Source organism: Silurus aristotelis (assembly GCF_946808225.1).
Source record: "Silurus aristotelis genome assembly, chromosome: 25".
Taxonomy (NCBI): domain Eukaryota; kingdom Metazoa; phylum Chordata; class Actinopteri; order Siluriformes; family Siluridae; genus Silurus; species Silurus aristotelis.
In genome coordinates this window covers 6,593,072-6,615,664 of record NC_139598.1, presented here as the reverse complement: position 1 = coordinate 6,615,664, position 22,593 = coordinate 6,593,072, and the positions used below count along the sequence as shown (strand labels likewise).

Here is a 22,593-nt window from a genome sequence, read left to right as displayed (position 1 = left end):
AACGGCCCCCCTGATCTGAACCCGAGCGGTGTTCAGTTATTGGACTTCTGTGCTAGTTACAGTTTGTCCATAACGAACACCATGTTCAAGCATAAGGGTGTCCATCAGTACACGTGGCACCAGGACACCCTAGGCCGCAGGTCGATGATCGACTTTGTGGTTGTTTCATCTGACCTGCGGCCGTATGTCTTGGACACTCGGGTAAAGAGAGGGGCGGAGCTGTCAACTGATCACCACCTGGTGGTGAGTTGGATCCGATGGCGGGGGAGGAAGCTGGACAGACTCGGCAGACCCAAGCGTACTGTGAGGGTCTGCTGGGAACGTTTGGCCGAGCCTCCTGTCAGAGAGATCTTCAACTCCCACCTCCGGCAGAGCTTTGACCAGATCCCGAGGGAGGCCGGAGATATTGAGTCCGAGTGGACCATGTTCTCCACCTCCATTGTCGAAGCGGCCGCTCGGAGCTGTGGCAGTAAGGTCTCCGGTGCCTGTCGAGGCGGCAATCCCCGAACCCGGTGGTGGAAACCGGAAGTAAGGGATGCCGTCAAGCTGAAGAAGGAGTCCTACCTGGCCTGGTTGGCTTGTGGGACTCCTGAGGCAGCTGACGGGTACCGGCAGGCCAAGCGAACTGCAGCCCGGGTGGTTATCGAGGCAAAAACTCGGGCCTGGGAGGAGCTCGGTGAGGCCATGGAGAAGGACTATCGGCTGGCCTCGAAGAGATTCTGGCAAACCGTCCGGCGCCTCAGGAGGGGAAAGCAGTGCCCCACCAATGCTGTTTACAGTAGAGGTGGGGAGCTGTTGACCTCAACTGGGGATGTCGTTGGACGGTGGAAGGAATACTTCGAGGATCTCCTCAATCCCGCCGTCACGTCTTCCATTGAGGAAGCAGAGGCTGAGGGCTCAGAGGCGGACTCGTCCATCACCCAAGCTGAAGTCACCGAGGTAGTAAAGAAACTCCTCGGTGGCAGGGCACCGGGGGTGGATGAGATCCGCCCTGAGTACCTCAAGTCTCTGGATGTTGTGGGGCTGTCTTGGCTGACACGCCTCTGCAGCATCGCGTGGCGGTCGGGGACAGTGCCTCTGGAATGGCAGACCGGGGTGGTGGTCCCTCTTTTTAAGAAGGGGGACCGGAGGGTGTGTTCCAACTATAGGGGGATCACACTTCTCAGCCTACCTGGGAAAGTCTATGCCAGGGTACTGGAGAGGAGAATACGGCCGATAGTAGAACCTCGGATTCAGGAGGAACAATGTGGTTTTCGTCCAGGCCGTGGAACACTGGACCAGCTCTATACCCTCTACAGGGTGCTGGAGGGTTCATGGGAGTTTGCCCAACCAGTCCACATGTGCTTTGTGGATTTGGAAAAGGCATTCGACTGTGTCCCTCGCGGCGGCCTGTGGAGGGTGCTCCGGGAGTATGGGGTCGGGGGCCCTTTACTAAGGGCTGTCCGGTCCCTGTATGACCGAAGCAGGAGCTTGGTTCGCATTGCCGGCAGTAAGTCAGACTTGTTCCCGGTGCATGTTGGACTCCGGCAGGGCTGCCCTTTGTCACCGGTTCTGTTCATAATTTTTATGGACAGAATTTCTAGGCGCAGCCAGGGGTCGGAGGGTGTCCGGTTTGGTGACGACACGATTTCGTCTTTGCTCTTTGCAGATGATGTTGTCGTGTTGGCTTCATCAGACCAGGACCTTCAGCATGCACTGGGACGGTTTGCAGCCGAGTGTGAAGCGGCTGGGATGAGAATCAGCACCTCCAAATCCGAGGCCATGGTCCTCAGTCGGAAAAGGGTGGCTTGCCCACTTCAGGTTGGTGGGGAGTTCCTGCCGCAAGTGGAGGAGTTTAAGTATCTTGGGGTTTTGTTCACGAGTGAGGGAAGGGTGGAACGGGAGATTGACAGACGGATCGGTGCAGCTTCTGCAGTAATGCGGTCGATGTACCGGTCTGTCGTGGTGAAGAAGGAGCTGAGCCGCAAGGCGAAACTTTCGATTTACCGGTCAATCTACGTTCCTACTCTCACCTATGGTCATGAGCTCTGGGTCATGACCGAAAGGACAAGATCCCGGATACAGGCGGCCGAAATGTGCTTCCTCCGCAGGGTGGCTGGGCGATCCCTTAGAGATAGGGTGAGAAGCTTAGTCACTCGGGAGGAGCTCGGAGTAGATCCGCTGCTCCTCCACATCGAGAGGGGTCAGCTGAGGTGGCTCGGGCATCTGTTCCGGATGCCTCCTGGACGCCTTCCTGGGAAGGTGTTCCGGGCGCGTCCCACTGGGAGGAGACCCCGGGGAAGACCTAGGACACGCTGGAGAGACTATGTCTCCCGGCTGGCCTGGGAACGCCTTGGTGTCCCCCCGGAAGAGCTGGAAGAAGTGTCTAGGGAGAGGGAAGTCTGGGCATCTTTGCTTAGACTGCTGCCCCCGCGACCCGGCATCGGATAAGCGGGAGAAGATGGATGGATGGATGGATGGATGGATATGTATTATGTATTAGCTGGTTTTGTTTTCCTTGTTAAAAATGCCAAAAAAAAAAAAAAAGGGTAAAGTACATATAATGATCTCATACACAATTGAATCATATAATGGTCTCATATACACTATGGGGTCATATAATGGCATTATATACACTAAACGATCATATAATTATTTAATACACACTGTAGAATCATATATTATATAGTCTTATAAACACAATAGGATAATATAATGACATTATAGACACTATAGGACCATATAATGATCTCATATACACAATTGAAATGTATTTTGGTCTCATATACACTATATAATCATATAATAGCTTTATATATACTATAGGATCCTATAATAGCTTTATATATACTATAGGATCCTATAGTAGCTTTATATATACTATAGGATCCTATAATAGCTTTATATACACTATAAAATCATATAATGATCTCTTATACACTATAGTGACAATTGTCCCTATTGACTACCCAGTTGATGTTATAATAACTTCCACTCTTCAGAAAAGATGATTCACTTGATTTTGAAGTGTGGTTTTAGAGATCTGTGCTCATTCAGCCAGAAGAACCACAAAGTAAGGTATTGATAAAGAGAGAGTGTTCTAACTGCAGTTAGTGTTCTAATTCATCCCAAAAACAACCATATCCTCATGGAGCTCGCTTTGTGCACAGGGACATTGCCATCCTGGAAGTCAAGGAAAGACTTAATATGCTTCCATTTCTTTGGTAACAGGTTTGGAAAGTACCACATATTGCAGGAAAATTCAAGTGTCCCAATAATTTTGTCCATATAGTGTATATTTACATAAACAATAGACAAAATGTCAAGAATCTTCGAGTAAACTCTTTTGAAGAAAAACGGAAAAGCACAAAAGTCAACAATGCACAGTCCATCAACACACTTTGCTATTGATTTTTTTCCTCTCGAGTTCCTTTAAAAAAATGGATCCTCAGTATACAGAGGAGATCTTTTATAAAATAATGGAAGGAAATAATAAAAAAGGCAGTGTATGGATACATAGCTGCACATTACTCAATGGACTCCATAATCTACGTCTAGTCTAAACTGCCCTTTCTGCTAAAACGCCTCTGAGGATATTGATAGAGCAGACATATATCATACTGATAGTGTTTCAGTAGACAAAATCAAGGCTGTGGTCCGTGTTGTCTCTACAGACTTTGAGCCACCATCTGTGAAATTGAAAAAATGACCACTTCTGGTGATGTAGTAGATGAAAAGAGAAGCACCGCTTTTATTGTTTTGGTGGTAGCACACGGATTTGAAAGCGTGTTCTGAGAGACACACACAGAGACGTCCCAATGATTTTATTGATTTTTTTTCACAGATGCCAGTTCAAATTCAGCATGACAAAGACCACATTTACAGTTTATCCCTGTTATTAGTTTTGTGGTGTGCATACTAATTTCCTGGCTGCAACTGGATGTCCAACACTGTGGCTAAAAGTTTTAATAGGGGATCTCAGAAAGAGACATAGCTCTGGCTGGGCATAGATTATGTAGTCAATTATAGAGATGTGCTGTATATCACTTACAGAATATGATCGCTATCACTTTTATAGAATGTAGTAGGTGGAATGGAGGTCATATTCAATTGTCTGGTGTTTGAATATCAATACCAATGCACACATTATTTCGTGATATTGTGAGACTAAAGTGTCCATCAACACCTACAGTACTGGAATGTTTTTTTTTCCTACTCCCACCAACTGACCAATCATTAAATTTTCCATAGTTTTTGTATGTACCCACCTGGAATATGTTCCAGTGAATGCACTTGGTTTTCTTTCCAAATGGTATACAAATGAGTCATTTAAACCACAGTGACCCTCATGAGGATAAAGAAGATGAACGGACATGATCCAATGAAAACAAATAGCGTAAACATATTGAACAATCACCAGCAGTGTCCACTGGACTTTCTTTGTCCCACTGGTTCCTAATCCCACAAAATGTATCTGAAAGTCTAATCTGTGCAACTGATGTAACCATTAGAATTGTTAAAAATAATATCATTCAGAAAATATTTTATGTTGTTTGTATTTAATGTGCACAAATATCAATTATTTTTCATACAATTTGTGTGTGTGTGTGTGTGTGTGTGTGTGTGTGTGTGTGTGTGTGTGTGCCTGGTGTAGATGACAGCTTGGTGTAGACAGATATGCGCATAATTAGCAAAGTCCTAAACGAAACAAAACTGTGTGTGAGGGTATGTGGGGGTTTGTGGGTGTGTGTAATGGAGCTAACAAGGTAATACAATTAGTCAAAGGTTTCACTTTTTGACCTTATTTGATACATTTTGTCACTAAATGGTCAAAAAACGGACTATTTGACAATCTAGGCAGACAGCCAATCACTTTCACACAGTCTGAGCATCTGATCCTGAGACTAGACATACTGTAAGCAGCCTATCAATATTTCTGAAATTTCCTCTTTTTCCCTTAAAGTAGGTTAATACAGTGGACAGATTTCTAACTGATAGCATTACAGTAGACAAAATTGATGCAGTAGTCTCTGTTGTCTCTGCAAAATTTGAGTCACCGCCTGCAAAACAATATTGATGATGACTTACAGTGATATACAATACTACAGGGGAAAAAAAGAAGCACCTATTGGGGACTGACTCAGATTTCAGACACGGGCATCCCAACATCTGTATTGATTTTTAACGGTTCAAATTACACACAAGAGACTCAAACCTACAAGCCAATTTACAAGGGAAGCAAGTGTATGTATTTCTCTTCAGGGATAAGGAAAGCAGGTTTTGCAGTAGTTGAGATCAGAGCTGGATTTGCAGAGGGTTTGACATGCCAAACTCCTTTACGTCTGCTTTAAATTGTATCAGAAATAGAAAAACAGCAAACCAATATAAATGACTAATTTTTGATGCCATACCTCCCCAATTTCAGACTTGCAGAAACTTTTAAGGATATTACATTTCAAGAAACTGTTTGTTGTGAAAAACTCACATTTTTTTTCCTGAAAAGGTTTCAATATGTATAAATTGTATGATGTTTAAAATGCTACTTTTGTTTAATTGTGACCATTTTATTAATGTTGCAAAGATAATCATTATTACAGAATGTGTCTTTCTCACATCTAGTGAACAGTCCCGCTTACGAACATGGCTGCTGCAGACCACAAATAAATACAATAAAATAGTAAAAATTTAAAGTTGAACATCCCATTCCACATTAAGTGCCCATTTAAAAGTTGTTTCACCAGATCTTGAAGTGTGCTTGTGGAGATGTGTACCCATTCAACCACAAGGGTGTTAGTAAAGTGATGCAGGGTGAGAAGACCTGGGGTTTAGTCAGCGTTCCAATTCATCCCAGTTTATAGGTGTTTAATAGGGTTGAGGCCAGATATCTATAGCAGGCCACTCTAGAGCTTTCATTTCATCAGAAGTTGAAAGTCAAAAACAAGGCATGTCAAAATTTATAAAAAACTACATATTGGAATTAAAAACGTATAATAAATATGTGTAATTGTGTTGTTGAATTGCCTGTTAAAGGTTTAAATATATAAAAAAAAAAAAATAATTCAATATTTGCACCATGGAATCTAAGCAACATTGTGAATAACGTAAAATAATAATAAGTAAAATAAGTTAAATTGCCTCTTTTGGTTGCTTATCAATGCACCATTTGGAAAGTGCAGGTAGTTGGATTTAGTGCATGCAAGCTCATAAGAAGCAGGCTTGCTAACCGCCATACAGAGTGCTTTCTCACATGCTAGTGACTTAAAAAATCACTATTGTAAAGTGCATGAATTTTATAGCATAATCCATCTGAAAAAAAAAAAGCATCCTTCAACAAAAAGGCTGGTCAGTGAGCTAAAAAAGCTGGATTCAGTTGATGGACATGAGCTTCCATGCTGCACAACCTTAAATACATAATCAGCAATTTCCAAGCTCTCAGGTCATCTTTACTAGTGATTTTTTTTATTTATTTAGAATAAGTACATAGCATAGTATTGTACACAGGTATTAGTTTTCCATTTTATTGCACTGATTTATTTTTATCTCTCATTGTTATTCATGTAAATGTATTGTGTAGCCTGTGTAGGGCTGTTAAGTGAAACCCGTTTAAAGCATTAATTACTGCTGCTTTAACAATCCATTAAGCAGCCCCATTAAAATAACTTGAAACAGCAATACCTAAAAATAGTCGTTTTGCTTTAACTAAGAAACAGACTAACCTATGAGAAACTACAACAGCTAATGTATTTTTTATTAAGTTTCTATTGAAGGTAATTTTTTTCCAAAGGCTAACCAATGCCATTATTTCTACTATTTAAAACCAATTCGCTTGATATTACCAAGTCATTTGTCATTTGATATATGCTGACTAGGTAAACCCGAAGCTCTGGGCTAACAAATAAGAGCCAAAGACAGCTGGCTACATTTGCAGTCCCTGTTCCAAAATCCATGGCCATAAATAAGAGCTGTGTTCTAGAGGAGAAGCAAGCAGGTCAAAACAATACCAAAAAAGAAAAAACCTGGGCTACAAAGAGAACAAGCTAAAGAATCTACTATATTCTTTCTTCTTACACTATGCACTTCAATTCAATTAATTTTTATTTGTATAGCGCTTTTAACAATGAGCATTGTCTCAAAGCAGCTTTACACAGATAATGTGGTGGAAAAAAAAAAGTTTGTCCACAGGGTTTGTTCTTCTTGAATAAGTCCCATAATGAGAAAAATATTATGTTGTAACATTAAAGTGTCTGCAGTGTAACAATATTTTAACCATTCTGATATGGACCTATGACACCATTTGTCTAAAAATACATACACAATAAAGTGTCACAATAAAGTGCTTAAAAGATTCAGATTAGGATCTTTTAAGGTCATTTCTTTGGAAGACTCTTTAAGAACAACATCCGAGAAAAATCAATAGTGAAATAGTTTTTATGGGAAAAAAAGAAATGACTGCATAGCTTAGGTGTTTTTGGCTTTTAGTGACACTTAAAAATTAGTTATTAAAATGTACTGATATTTAACACCGGGAATGAATAATTTTTCATATTGCTTATAGTGTACCTAAAATGTTATCATAACTGTTATCACTTATCAACTGCTTTTAATGTGATTACTCCAAAAAAGTCACTAGATAGCATAAGTCGAGTGTGATCGATCGATCGATCAGTTTTAATAACAGTTTTAATTAAACCATAGTAAAAATGTGTTTATTTTCTATCTATCTATCTATCTATCTATTTATCTATCTATCTATCTATCTATCTATCTATCTATCTATCTATCTATCTATCTATCTATCTATCTATCTATCTATCTATCTATCTATCTATCTATCGTTTGCTGGTTTGTTTTGTTGCCAACCAACTTCTTTGTTCAGACTTGTCTGTCTGTCTGTCTGTCTGTCTGTCTGTCTGTCTGTCTGTCTGTCTATCTATCTATCTATCTATCTATCTATCTATCTATCTATCTATCTATCTATCTATCTATCTATCTATCTATCTATCTATCCATCTATCTATCTATCTATCTATCATCGTTTGCTTGTTTGTTTTGTTGCCAACCAACTTCTTTGTTCAGACTTGTCTGTCTGTCTATCTATCTATCTATCTATCTATCTATCTATCTATCTATCTATCTATCTATCTATCTATCTATCTATCTATCTATCTATCTATCTATCTATCTATCTATCTATCTATCTATCTATCTATCTACCCCAACGTGTATGTGGCATCACATTATCAACTGGGTACATGCTGATACAAGTTCTCTCTGGCAATCTGAACAGCTGAGTCATCTACAGATAAAGAATAAAGACCTGCCTCTTCACTAAGCACTTGAACAAACACTCAGACATTGTAAAAACAATACCTATCTAAAACACAAAGCACTACTAAGCACACTCTGGATTATGCCATCTTTTACATGCTCTAAATCCAAGCACATATGCAAGCAGTGTCAGTTGTGAGAGTGTAGTGCCTTGTGTGCGATTTGAGACACAACCCCTACGTGTTACTGCAGCATAATCTGGATCCCAGATGAAAAGCTCAGAGCCCAAGAAAGCAGTTATTTTAGTCTAGGTGGAGTAACATGAAAAATATACTTTTGAAGAAATATAATGGGGTTAAAATAATTCCTAGGCCATGTGGTGAGCGTGTGCATGCTGGGGCTGTATAAAGGCGTCTTTGTGGATGTTTTATTGTCATTTGGTTGGTGTGTGGTTATAAAATTTCTGAACTGTGTGTAGTTTTTGGATAAATACAAACACACACACCCACACACACAGAGGCTGTATTATGATGTGCTCCATTTTTTAGCTTGAAAGTTTCTCATTGTTTGCATGTGTGTGTGTGTGTGTGTGTGTGTGTGTGTGTGTGTCCAATTTCTGGGACACACACACATTGTGAGAACTGGCAGCCTTTAACACTGTGCTCAGTCTGCATTTCTGACAGGATTCTGTGATTTAAAGTGCGTCTCGACAAACTGAGCTTTATGCTTTTGCAAATCTGCCCTTGTAAATTTTAGGGCTACTATGAAAGGTAGAGGCTAAAAAAAAAAGAGGAAAGAAAAGCTCAAGATATTGTGCCTTTAGCAAGGGCATGAAACCCTAATCTGCTTCTGTCAGTCTCTTTCAGTCTTTAGAGAAACAAAACTCAAACTAATCATGTCTAGTGAAATAAATACAGGTTCGAACGCACACTCTATACATTTGGAGCCACTTCTTTTAAAAGTGACCTTGTCCAGGTTTAAACACTCTGGAGGCCTTCTGGCTCTGAGCTGCTTGATTACTTATTGAGTACTCTTAAAATGACATTGATCACACAATCTATAATTTCATGGAGAGCGAGAAAGAATTAATGAAGGTAGTGATAAAGTTTGCTAGCACTTTAGTCTCTAAGGGTGCTGTGGCATATGCAGCATGTAGCTGGAACCCTGAAGCGGTTTGTTGTGGGCAGGTGAGAACTGGAAGACAATAGTTTTGGTAGAGAAAATCAGGTTGTGTCTAAAATAGGTAAAACAGATTATTTTTTAAAGAACCATAATTTCCGGAATATAAAGCGCACCCATATATAAGCCGCACCCACTGAATTTTACAAATATTTTTATTTTGAACATAAATAAGCCGCACCTGTCTATAAGCCGCTGTGTCTACACTGAAACTAATTAACTTTACACAGGCTTTAACAAAAGACACGTTACACAGGGTGTAACGGGTGAAATATGTTGCGCTTCCTTTAGGAGCATAGCGGTATTTTGGGAATAGCCTGCCACTGCATTTTTTCCGGTATTACTGCATGTGTGCAAGACGAGGAATATGTCCTTATTTTTTTCTGATTTTTTTCCTAAGTTTCTTTGACTAACCCGTAACGCTGTTGCCAAGAAAATTAAAAAAGCAAGAGTTTTGAAAACCTGTCTGTGCTTATATGATTTCTGTTGCAACTGGAGTTAGCGAGCTCTCCCTTAACCATGACTCAACGCGTTACAGCGGCTTGTATCTAAACAGTAGCCTACCAAGAAAGTCATTGTTCACTGTCTTCCTCCTTCCTTTCACAACTATTTCTCTCGGGAGTTTATCTTTTGGCATCGTCGTGCGTTTAAAAAAAAAGTTTTTTCTCCCGATGCCGTGCAGCTCAGAACACAGGTAAGGTGCGTTTTTTCGTTTCCTTTCGGAAATTTAATTAGTCTGATATTAGGGGGTTCAGTTTTTTTGGCTTGAAGTTTGTGAAACCGGGAAAAACCCAGGAAAAATCCATAAATAAGCCGTTTCGTTGTTTAAGCCGCGGGGTTCAAAACGTGGGAATAGTCGGCTTATAGTCCGAAAAATACGGTAGGCAGATCAAATTTGGCTTTTACCAGGGTGAAATAGTTAAGCAGAAGAGTACTTAAAACAAGTATGCTAATACTTTAATATTCTAGAACATGTACTGGAACAAGAAAATCTCAGTGCAAATGTTACCATTCAGTATAAAAATATATTGAAAACTAGGTAGGCTCAAGTTGGAGTTGCTAGCTCTATTATACTGCACCAAATATATAAGGTGCAAACAAAGTCTATTGGGATTCAGTTTAAATTGAAGAATGTGAATTTCTCTTTGATCCAGATAAATCAATATGGATAAAATTGTGATGTTGAAAAAAATAAAAAAATAACGATTGCAATCGTATTTTCAAGTATCAAAAAAGTTGTTGAAGTTATTTCAGCTCACAGTGAGTTCAGGTGAGTTGTAAACTTCAGATAAAAATAAAATATCAGGCAACATCATACGGCATGGATAAAAATAAGTCTAAAAATATATATTGAATCCGCTCGAAAATCTCTCTGCTATTTCAGAGTGATACTGCATAGGACTGAACAAGGATCAAAATGCACTTGAGCTGATTGAATTTGTAAGGATATAAATGAAACTCACCTGCATGTGAGATGAATGGATGCTCAGCTCGGTGGCAGAGTGACTCTGTTACTATTGCTACGCCCCAATGGGACAGTTTGCCAGGCATTAGGAGCAGCAGAACCAGAAAGCGGGCCGGGCCGGATCCCGAAACACGGGGCGCCATCGGCCTCACCAAGACTCAACACACTGCGGTTAGAGGCAGCCAACACAGCACTGCGCATCTGAGACCTACACAGACAGACAAGGAGGCAAAGTGTGAGCAAGTATATGGTAAGTGTTATGTTAGTGGTTAATAATGGGGAGGTGGTAGCTAAGTGGTTTAGGGTTTGGACTCTGGATCTGAAGGTCCACCTTATTCCAGGAAAACCACTGTTTTGTTTGATTTTGTACTGTACCAGATGTATACGTTTTAATTGATAAATAAGCACTTGACTTAGTGTTCACTACTTACGCCCACTGTCCCATGCGGTATCTTTGAAGTGCAATAATATATTATTAAAAATAAATCACTAAAATATTAAAAGAGCACATATTTGAAACCCTTTTATTTCACCTAGTTACTCAACAGCCAAAATGATCTGAACATTTTCTTTATGATATATCCTGAGTTGCCAGTTTACTATACAGTACTATTATTTCTTCTTCTTCTTTCGGGTGCTCCTATTAGGGGTCACCACAGAAGATAATATGTCTCCACACTTCTCTGTCCTCTACATCATCCTCTTTCAATCCAACTACCTGCATGTCTTCCCTCACCACATCCATAAACCTCCTCCTTGGCCTTCCTCTTTTCCTCCTTCCTGATGTCTCCATCCTCAGTATTCTCCTACCGATGTACCCCATGTCCCTCCTATGCACATGTCGAAACCTTCACAATCAGGCTTCTCTCACATTGTCCCCAAAATGCCTTAAATGCGCTGTCCCTCTAAACTAATTTCTAAACCTGTCCATCCTTGTCACTCCCAATAAAATCTCATCATCTTCAGCTCTGCTATCTTCAGCTCCACCTCCTGTCTTTTACTCAATGCCACTGTGTCTAAACCATATAACATCTCAGGTCTCACCAAGGTCCTATAAACTTTCCCTTTCACTCTTGCAGATACCCCTTTATCAGAAATCACTCCTGCCATTCTTCTCCACCTACTTAACCCTGCCTGCACTCTTTTCTTTACTTTTCTAACACACTCTCCATTACTTTGCACTGTTGACCCCAGGTACCTGAACTCCTCCACCATCTCCACCTCTTCTCCCTGCAACCACACCACTCCACTGCCCTCCCTCTCATTCACACACATGTACTCTGTCTTACTCCTACTGACTTTCATTCCCCTTCTCTCCAGCGCGTACCTCCTCCTCTCCAGGCTCTTGTCATCCTACCCCCTATGCTCACCACAAATCACCTGCAAGCAGCATAGCGCTCAGAGCCGATCCTTGATGCAGTCCAACCTCCACCTTAAACGAGTCTGTCGTTCTAACTGCACACTTCACTGCTGTCACACTGTCATTATACATGTCCTGCACCACCCTCATACTTTTCTGACACACCTGACTTCCTCATACAAAACCTCAACTCCTCTCTTGGCACTCTGTCGTACGCTTTCTTTAAATCCACAAACTGGATTTGCCAGTTTACTATTTACAACTTGAAGGTTAAGGGCCTTGCTCAAGGACCCAGCATTGGCAATTGACACTTAGCAAAAATTTTCAAAAATCATAAAAAACTACCAGTACTAATGCATTTTAGTTAACATTTATGCAACTAAATTTTTCCGGGAATTTTGTAGGAAGGTTTACAAAGAAAACACTATCTCTATCCACTGCTACAAAAAGACAGAGCAGAAACAAGAATTAATTAAACAGTAATTTATACATACTGTATTTATTTAAATTAACTAAAGTTAACATCTAGACTGACGTCCTCCTGCAGTGAGTCACAAAACACTGACTCACTGCAGGGGTGTCAACAATGCTAACAGAAAGAAATATCCATGCAGACTGAGAGGTCAAAATTTTACCACAATTTATTTATTTTTTTTACCATATGCTGGTTGAAGAAATAGCTCAAAATAGAGCACCAATGTTTTTGCTCTACAAATGAAGAAAAACACCCTTTTGCTCTCATATCCAGAGGTCAAAGTGTAACTGGATAAAGTTGGTGCAAAGGGAAAGTAACCACAATTGGGCAAATGTGTCTTTCATGCCCTTTGTCCTTTCCCCTTCAGTGAACTGTGTTTTTCCGCTGGGTGAATTTTATTTTGATCTAAATGCTGCTTTCTCTGAAAAAGCACAAAAGCATACACCGATCACCCATACCATTAAAACCCGCAGGTACACCTAGCGTCCTGGCATTTATGTGGTTGTTACTTTTGACATGTAACACCCATCTAAACATTGTTGCACACAGTACACCCCTCCGTGGAAACAGAAAAGAAAGAAAGTTTTAGTTTAAGGAATGTAGATGAAAATTGGTCTGGATGCAAAGCAATAGAGTGAACAGTGTATCTATTGGCTTTATCATCACATTTTTGTGGCACTGTAAAGCAAAAGGTCTACAGTGACACTTGTCTAAGCCACTAAAAGAAGTCAGAAATAGTGATGCTCTACATATGCTAAGAATTGTATTCCCTCATTGCACTTGGCCGGACTGAAATTTAAATTAAACGCTACATAACAGGGATTTTCAAAGAAAACCATCAGTGGTCACTCAGTTTAATGAGGCTTAGGTCTATCTCGAAGAAGGCTCGGTTGAAAGTAAACAAGTGCCTTGTTTTTGTATATGAAACCAGTCTGCTGGCTGACATTAACACCTCATTTAGTAATTGGCTGCACATGTCTCAGTAATTGCAACCAAAGCGTATGGTTTTGGGTGTCTGCAAGATGGGGCCTGTTTTATGGAGTTTGATGTGTTTCACACGAAGGAGCTGAAAATATGATAGTGATATTAAATCAACTTCACAAATGTGACTTATATTGTCAATGTACCGTTCCTTTTCCTTGTTAGGTTTTTATTTGGAGGGCGTTAAATAAAACTTGATTGACGCCACAGACGTTCTCAGGCTTTTTTTTTTATGGTAGCAAACCTAAATATAACAATACACAGAAGGGAATTATAATCAAGTGATTTATTTATTAATTTATTTCTTTTTTTCCATCTAGATGCACAGCATCTTTTTTAGTCTGTTTTTTTCAAAATTTTATTTTTTTTCATTTAGTTATCAGTAATCAGCAAAACCCCATGATGCCTCCTTTCCAGAAGGGGCCTGAATATCAACAACAAAGAAATGAAAAATTAATAAGGAATTAAAGCTGACAGCAGATTAGACATTGCACAGAAAAAAAAAACATCTTAATGAATAATGCAATCCAGGGAAAACATATGTAAATTAGAGTAAACAATTTCATAAAAGGTACAGTCAATGATCCATCTTCAATTACTTCTTCATCCGCACAGTGTCAGAAGGTGGAGACACTTTTTGGCTGCACAACCATCTAGCACTTTGCTGAACAAGAAGCCCAAAAATGCTTGTAATACAATCAGGAAGATATAATAAAACATATTTAGGTTAATATAATAGACCATAAAGTCGAAAATCAGAGTTAATTAAGTTGGACAACGAATAGATGCCTTTATATCTGCTGAGGATTTGTTAAAAAGCAGTCCTATTGAAATGATTGAATAAGCACGAGCCGTTATCTCAGAGCTGTCATTTCTTATTTTCTATGATTAGCATCATCACTGACAGATGTTAAGCGTTGTATTAAGACATGCAGCAGAATGCACATGTGGCCTGAAACAAGGGATAAAAAAAAAAAAGAAGTAATAACAATTACTCAAAGATTAAACCGTTTGGGGAACATGCAGCTGTTGGGATTGGACTCTCTGAGGCATGACATCTAACCCTTCTTTACTTTGATCCTTTCAGCACACTGCTATGAATCTGTAGAACAACCTATAACTTTTTTTCTATGATATACACACCAAGATGTGAAATACATTAACTGGTGCACTTCAAAGACCCAGGCAGAAATTTGTATTGCAAGAATTGAAGTGTCTTTTTTTTGTTGAATTATGTCCCTCAGAGATCAATAAAGTGCTTGAAGTAATAGGAGAAATAGTATGACATGGTATGAAGTATCACAGTATGATATGTTAAAACTCAGTGAATCTATTTGGAGGTCTGCAAACACGGTTTGCTGTTTTGCAATCAGAAACATGTCTGGGGCAGGGGTCCTGGCGTGGCACTGGCCTCCATTAAAAGCTGCCCAGCCGCCACATGTGGCTTTCTACTAAAAGTGGCAGGTGATGGGTTAATGGGTTTTCACTTATGTGCCATTGACATTTTAATTAGAGCTCTTACTGGCTAGGAAATTTTTTTTAACCAGAACATTTTGTCCAAATCTGACCTGAATCTCACCACCGCCAACAGGAGACCAAACTCAATATGTAGAATATTAGATGTGAGGCCCATTAAAATGAAATGAATAATTAATGTCACTCAAATCCACCAAGCAACTATAATTTATCCATCGATCAATGTATGTAAAAAAAGAAAAGTTCGAATTTAATAAATCTTTCTGCCTCCCAACACATACAAAAATAGATGCTAAATATTTATTTTAATTTAAAATGTGCCTTTATTTTACTATTGGTGCTGTGCATTGGTTTAGTAAAATAAAAAAAAATAAAGCAGATATTTTCAAATATTTTCATCTAATTTTCAAAATTCATTCATGTATAAACCTGCTACATCACCCCTGTTGGCTAAATCATCCAAATTCATACTAAAGGCAGTAAAAAATACAAATACTATATTAAAAAGTACAGCATCTGCTTCTGAGAAATAATCCTACATATTACATATTCCTATAATGCGCAAAAGATAAATTTACCACATCTTTAATTCATTGCAATGTCTGTATATAAACATTTTGTAACTAAATGTTCTTACAGTATATTTCTCTTTGATACACAACTGATTTTTTCCTTTACATACTTAAGATCCTGCCTGGTGTAAGACACAAACTGTTCAATGTACAACATTTTCTTTACCCAGGTTATGCAAACTGTTTGGATTATAGGGTTGTCAAATGGGTCAGTCAAAAATCCCACCAGCTCTTTTATAATTTCTTTCCTATCCTTGACAGTTAAAACGAATAGGGGCAGACGTGGAGGAGAATGTCACTGAAATCAATCATATTAAAGCTGTTCGTATCAATTTTCACAGCATAGAAAGCACAAAATGTGCGCTGGGGAGACTGATGGAGTGATCTCACATGAGATTTACAGGGCAGATTTTACCAACTGAAAATGCAGGAATGACAAACATTTTAAGATACTCTCTCACACACATACACACACACACACACACACACACACACACACACACACACACCCCACATTGTTCGTTCTGTATAATTGAACCCCATAAAAAGAAAGTGTGATGAAGTAGGAATATTTGTCCTTACATTGTTTTACAACTGCTTAAAGGATACAGTTAGGAAAAGTATATACAGCATTTTTAGGGTTTTAAGACGCTATGTTTTCTTCGCTCTGAAGCAAATGTTGCATTGTATGCAGAGTTCACATATACATTCTGCTGTTCAACAGAAAATGTATTAATATGCATTTCTGGTTTGCTGGAGGTGTTTTGTTTTGTAAGCAGAGATTTTCTTTCCATGAATAATGTACATTTTTGCTCTTTAGCAGGTGCTGGTATTTCTAAATAAATGAGATGTACATATAGATGATTTTATTTTAGTGTGCAGCAAAGTAAAGGCAATTGTACTTGAGGTAGTCCATTTATTTTTATTAGTATAGATAATATGGAATATATGTAGAATATGACACAATACAATAATAATTCATTGAGCAATGCTATCAGACCAAGTGTATTATGTGGCTTAGACAATTTTTTTAATGGGACTTTTGTGAGTCATTTTATAGACCACCCTTCATTCAAATATTGGTCCAAAATTGCTGCACTACAAAAAAAAAAATGAATTACATTAAACATAGTACTTTTAGAATATTGGTACAGCTTTTACATGATTTCTATTATTTAGACAGTGAGGAAAACTGTTTATCTTTCTGGATTTCGGAGTTTGCTTTGTATGTAAGTTATTATGTAAGGAAATCTATTTGATTGCAAATTCAAATTTTTTGTTCTTGTTTTGTTTTTGACTTTTTAGTTTATTTTTTTTTATTCATATCCTGCAAAACACATTGAAATTGGATGCAATGTTATGCTTTTATAAACCACCTTGACAGAACTGAATGCAATATTCAAAAACAGCATCAAACTCCCAATTAGTTAACTAGGATCATTTGCAAACATTATAAAAAAAAAGAGAGTTGCAAATTATTAAGTATGAACAAAATCTTGGATATTTGTTGGTCAGACAAAAAAATTAAATCATCATTCAACATCATCAATCATTTAATTGCTGCATCCAGATTTTAGATGTAGAGCATTGGCTATATGTGAGAATGTAAAACAGGTTCAATAAGTTAAATGTCAATAAGTGATTTACTTTACCTACATTATAGTGCAAAAATAAATAAAAGGACAGACAGATAAATAGACAAACAAACCAACTGTCAGGGTTCCACAGCCACACCTTCACCTATCACTCCAAGCAGCTCTCCCACTTACTAATCAGCTACACCTGGCCCTCATCAGTTCCCATGCTACATAACCATAACTGTTTACGGGACTCTGTGTGTTTTGTTCGCATCAGTCTGATCACAGCTTTTACCAGGTCTAGTTATACTGGAGTTTCATTGCAGTTTGCCGTTTTTCTGCTTTGCCCTGTTATTCTTCATTAAAAAACCTTGTGGATTTCACTTCGGTTTCCGGCACGTTCTTTCGCCTGACACCAACGAACAAACAAACATTATTATAATACATGCAACCACTATCTATTTGTCTGATAAATATGTGATATAATAATTTAACTTACCATATTAAACCACAAACAACAAATTAATGTCTTCTTAATAAACTGTCATTTTCCCATACAATACACTGTGACAGGATACTCCCCCTAGCATAGAAATAGTCTGTCCAGAAAAACACAGACAGGAAACAACCAGCACAACTGCTTTATTTATAGTTGCAGGATGTTGCAAATGCATTATACACACATTGATGTATTTGCCCTACACAATTGCCCATATACGACGACTAGAAACAGGCACAAATAGACAAACACACTGATAGATGAACCATGCAAAAGCCCATTAGGTATGTGTCTGTGGGAGAATGTGCCCCTGGGCTAAATGGAGCCTGACATGCAGCTGCTTTCGAAGAAGCCACAAGGAATCTAACTTAGAAAACAGAAGGAACTTTGTTTTGCTAACAAACAGCTATTAAAGTTTCTGAAGGTCATTATAAAGAGTAGTGTATCATTAAGCACATCATCTATATCAGCAGCTTATAACTCTGCCTCAATATGTCAGCTTTACTTTCATAAGGCTTGATAACAATTAATAAATAATACGTATACAACATATGTGGACATGTATATCAATAGATTGTAGTTCTCATTTAGTAGCCATGGCTGGACAATAGATCAATTCTTGCAAGTAAATTATGCAAGTCTAGGTCTAAATTTATTCTTCAAACATATATATATAGTATTGGGTCACCTGACTAACCCAAGCTTTTATCACAAAGTTTAAGGGACACAATTTTATAGGGTTTTTAGATGTGCTAACATAATTTTTTCCTGTTCTACTAGACTACAAGACCCAGACCTGTTCTACATTGAAATATACAGTATAGAGAATATGAGTTACATGGCTTGGAGTGAAAGATCTTAAGTGGCCCTCTATAAAGCTCTGACTTCAAATCTATTGAACACCTTTTGGGATGAATTGGAGTGCTGACTGCACCCCTAGAACTCCTCACCCTACATCAGTACCTGCCTTTAACAATGCTCTTGTGGCTGAAAGAGCACAAATCTCCACAACCACACTCCAAAATCGCTTCCAAGAGATTTTTCGCCCGAGCTTCCTTGACCTTCAGTTCACAGCTACCAACAAAAAAGAACAGTAGGTTTGGGAGTCATTTTGTAATCAATATTGATGGATACCAATACAGTAGTACCTGTGCTCTGTGAGAAAAGAATGCTGTTGATGTCAATTATTCATTCATTTAGTCAGCCTGAAAAAACAAAACTCTTCACCGTACCATGAGGCTTAACATATGGTTACTGCCTGAAAGGATTGGAACTACAAATTGAGTTTTTACTGGCAAAACAAAAGTGAAGTTAGCATTAGTTTCTATGAGCACCTGTAGACTTGTACAGTAGATTTAAAAGCCAATGCTACTTCAAAACACAATTCTATAAATGGTGAACTTAGCTATTGCCATTTATGTTTAGTATATTTTTTATATCATTTTAAGGTACAATATTCAAAAATCCTGCATCAACAACAAAAGGAAAAAGAGTTTTACAACAATACCCTTATTAAATGCAAATTTCGACTACAAAAAAAAAACATTAAAACTCAAAACTAAAAATATCAAGCTGCTCTAGTATTATTATTTTTGCCTCCTTGTTGTTACTGCATTACAGTTTTCCATGTGTAATCATAGGAAATATGTACATGTATACCCTATTTAACAGATATGTTACACAGTATATACATGTACATCCTATGTAACATATCCTATATTTTTAAACTTACCGAAGTTATGCGGTCTACAGCTGTCTACAGGAATCTTGGTCCTAACATTTTAATATCTAAAACTTTCTTTCGGCTTCTCCCATTAGGGGTCGCCACAGCGGACCATCCGCATGTTTGATGGTTTTACGCTGGATGCCCTTCCTAACGCAACCCTCCCCATTGATCCGGTCTTGGGACCGGCACTAAGGCTTGTGCTACCCTAATGGCTGGGGTTGGTTCCCTAACCGGGGGTCGAACCCGGGCGGCAGCGGTCAGAGCGCCGCATCCTAACCACTAGACCACCAGGGAACTAACATTTTAATATCTATAGCAACTAATTAGCAGCGTCGGTGTTATGAGTGATAAATAACATTTTTCTTAATAATTAAAAAAAAAAGTTTGTTGATGTAGAATCTTGCAGTTTGTTCCAGAGATGTGTAGCTTTCAAATGCACCAAAGTTTTGCAGTTTAGCAAGGGGATTTTTTTTTTTTAGCTTTAGTATAATCATTTATATCAACATATGTGTGACTTATATAAGCAAAGCTAAACAATAGTTTGGGCAATAGTTTGTGGACATCTACAAAAGGTTAATTTGTGCTTTTTTAAACATCCCATTCCACAATTATTCCCTATTTGCTGCTATAATAAACACCAGCCTTGTTACAGATATGAGGTTTGTTGTTTTTAAATATAAAGTATATATATATAAAAAATGGTCTTGTTTAACTTGTTCAACATAAAGTAAACCACAAATTTTCTGACAGACCTTTTGCATCTTGTGCTAGTGAACAAGGGCCACTGATTAGTGTCATTCAGTCAAGCATTGTGTACAGCATGCGGATGCTTTCAAAGCTCGTGGGGAAATACAGATTACAGAAATACAGATCCAAACAAAGGTACACTATATAGAAAAAGTTTGTGGACATGTAACCAAAAGATTTGTATAGCATGGTTATAGAGATTTGTGCTCATTTAACCACAAGAGCATTAGTAAGGTCAGGTAATATAGGGTGAGGAGGTCTGGGGTGCAGTCGCTGTTCCACTTCATCTCACAGATGTTCAATAGGTTTAAGGTCAGAGCTCTAGATCTTCTAGACTATATCTTCATGGAGTTTGCTTTGGGAACAGGGGCACTGTCATGCTGGAACAGGTTTGTGAAGAAAAACTGAATGCTACTGTATATAAAGACATCTTACCAATTTTTGTACCTAAAAGTTTGTTGTAAAAGTTTGGGGAGGAAACAGGGATATCATCTATAAGTAGACAGAACTGTAGTTTTATTTTTTTACAGAAATCTTTTCGAAAACCTGTGAATGGTCATAAATCTGCTGCTTTATAGCCTATAAGGAAAAACAAAACACAGAAAGAAAGTTGCTATAAGACTCAATGAATCGTGTAACCTCGTGTATGCCTCCATGTTTTTGCACAGACGGATACTTATGGTGGAGTTTAAACACGCTCAAGCAAGACACACACACAAAGGCAATGCACAACCCTAGACTTTGCCAATGAGGACCCCCTGCAGGGCTATTGAACACATCTCAAGTCTACTGAAGAGGGAATTACATGACCACAATCACCACTCAGCCAAAAATCGATTGCAACCTTGTCTCCAACACTGACAAACACAAGTCCTGAGACTGAAATAGAGATAGTTTTTTTTTCCCTTGCCAGATTGAAGATGCATTTGGAACATCTGCTCCTGGAAGAGCCATCTAATTCAGACTGCCTGCGAACATCAGAAAACACGATGCATTTTCATAAACGCGTTTTCATCCAACCTTGGTTGGCTTGAATAAGGCTCAGCTGGCAGATCTGAATTACGTCCATCCGCAATGATCAGAAATTATTCAGTGAATAATGAGCTGGCAATGAGAGAAGCACTGGGCTCGGGCTCTACACCTGTGAATATAAAATAATGGGACGTGGAATTAATAACAGCCTGCTGTTTTCATGAGCGATACTGATCTAATGCGCACTGCTCAAACCACCACTCATCCAATCATAAAAGGACATTTGATGGTGTGAATTTATTTGCTAATGGTACAATACATTATAGACCACAATCTGTACTAAATATTAAAATGAAAATGTAGGGTTTAGAAAGTAAATCTAAAAGCTGGTTATTAGCAACAGCTTATTTCCCAAATAGAATAAGGAAAAGATAAGTATTGACAGATTCTTTAAGACTTTTATGAATTGTGTATTTGAGCAATACAATATTTGGGGTATGATCATTTTTCTTCAGCAAAAGCAGTTTTGAGTCAATTTTGATATTAGACTTTCTCTGTACTGACAGTTTAATAATAAGCTGACACTGAGGCTTTCAGGGTCCACACCTAAAATATGAAATAAGGAGACATGGAAATTATAATAGCCTGCTGTTTTCAAGATTGTCATGCCATCATTGTTCATCTCATCAAGAGAGGCTATTTAAAGACACAGGCAGTGCTGATTGCATTAAAAAAATTGCCTTTATTGGGACTAAGAATGTGACTGTGTCATGTATCTTCCATATGAAAATATATTTCCAGACAATGAAGACAGCTACATAGTATATGTGTATGTTCACACTCAAGCTGTGACTGAAAGCCCAAAATTATGTTTAGCTGGTCTTTTATTTGTCGACTTTCTATTTTGACTGTTACAACCTTTATTTTTTTTACTATTCCGCCATGTTTTGGCCAGTCAATCTCTGATTAATGATGTCGAAATCCTTGCTAATAATGCTTAATGTAGTTTTCACACTCAATGAATGTCTTACATGGATCAAGTTGAACTTGTCAGATACTGCTGTAAAAATGCGAAAAGTCCATGATGCTTTTGTGATGCAGCTGAAATGAAAACCTTAATTGCAGTATTCTCTCTACATACCTTTAGGAGTAACCAAACTAATATTATACAGCCACAAATATTTAGTTTTATTTAGTGGTTGGATGCGGCGCTCTCACCGCCACGGCCCGGGTTCGATCCCCGGTCAGGGAAACAACCCCAGCCAGTCTTAGTGCCGGTCCCAAGCCCGGATAAATGGGGAGGGTTGTGTTAGGAAG

General features: G+C 38.6%; 1 protein-coding gene across 2 annotated transcripts in view; it reads right to left on the bottom strand.

The window, feature by feature from the left end:
* Positions 1–22,593, bottom strand: part of sema5a (sema domain, seven thrombospondin repeats (type 1 and type 1-like), transmembrane domain (TM) and short cytoplasmic domain, (semaphorin) 5A) — a 232,001-nt gene that overhangs the window by 162,970 nt on the left and 46,438 nt on the right. For both annotated transcript variants that reach the window (XM_083530259.1, XM_083530260.1), the window contains exon 2: positions 10,890–11,099. In XM_083530259.1, the coding sequence (XP_083386385.1) occupies positions 10,890–11,034 (145 nt within the window). In that variant the 5' untranslated portion in view covers positions 11,035–11,099. The remainder of the gene's footprint in view (positions 1–10,889; positions 11,100–22,593) is intronic.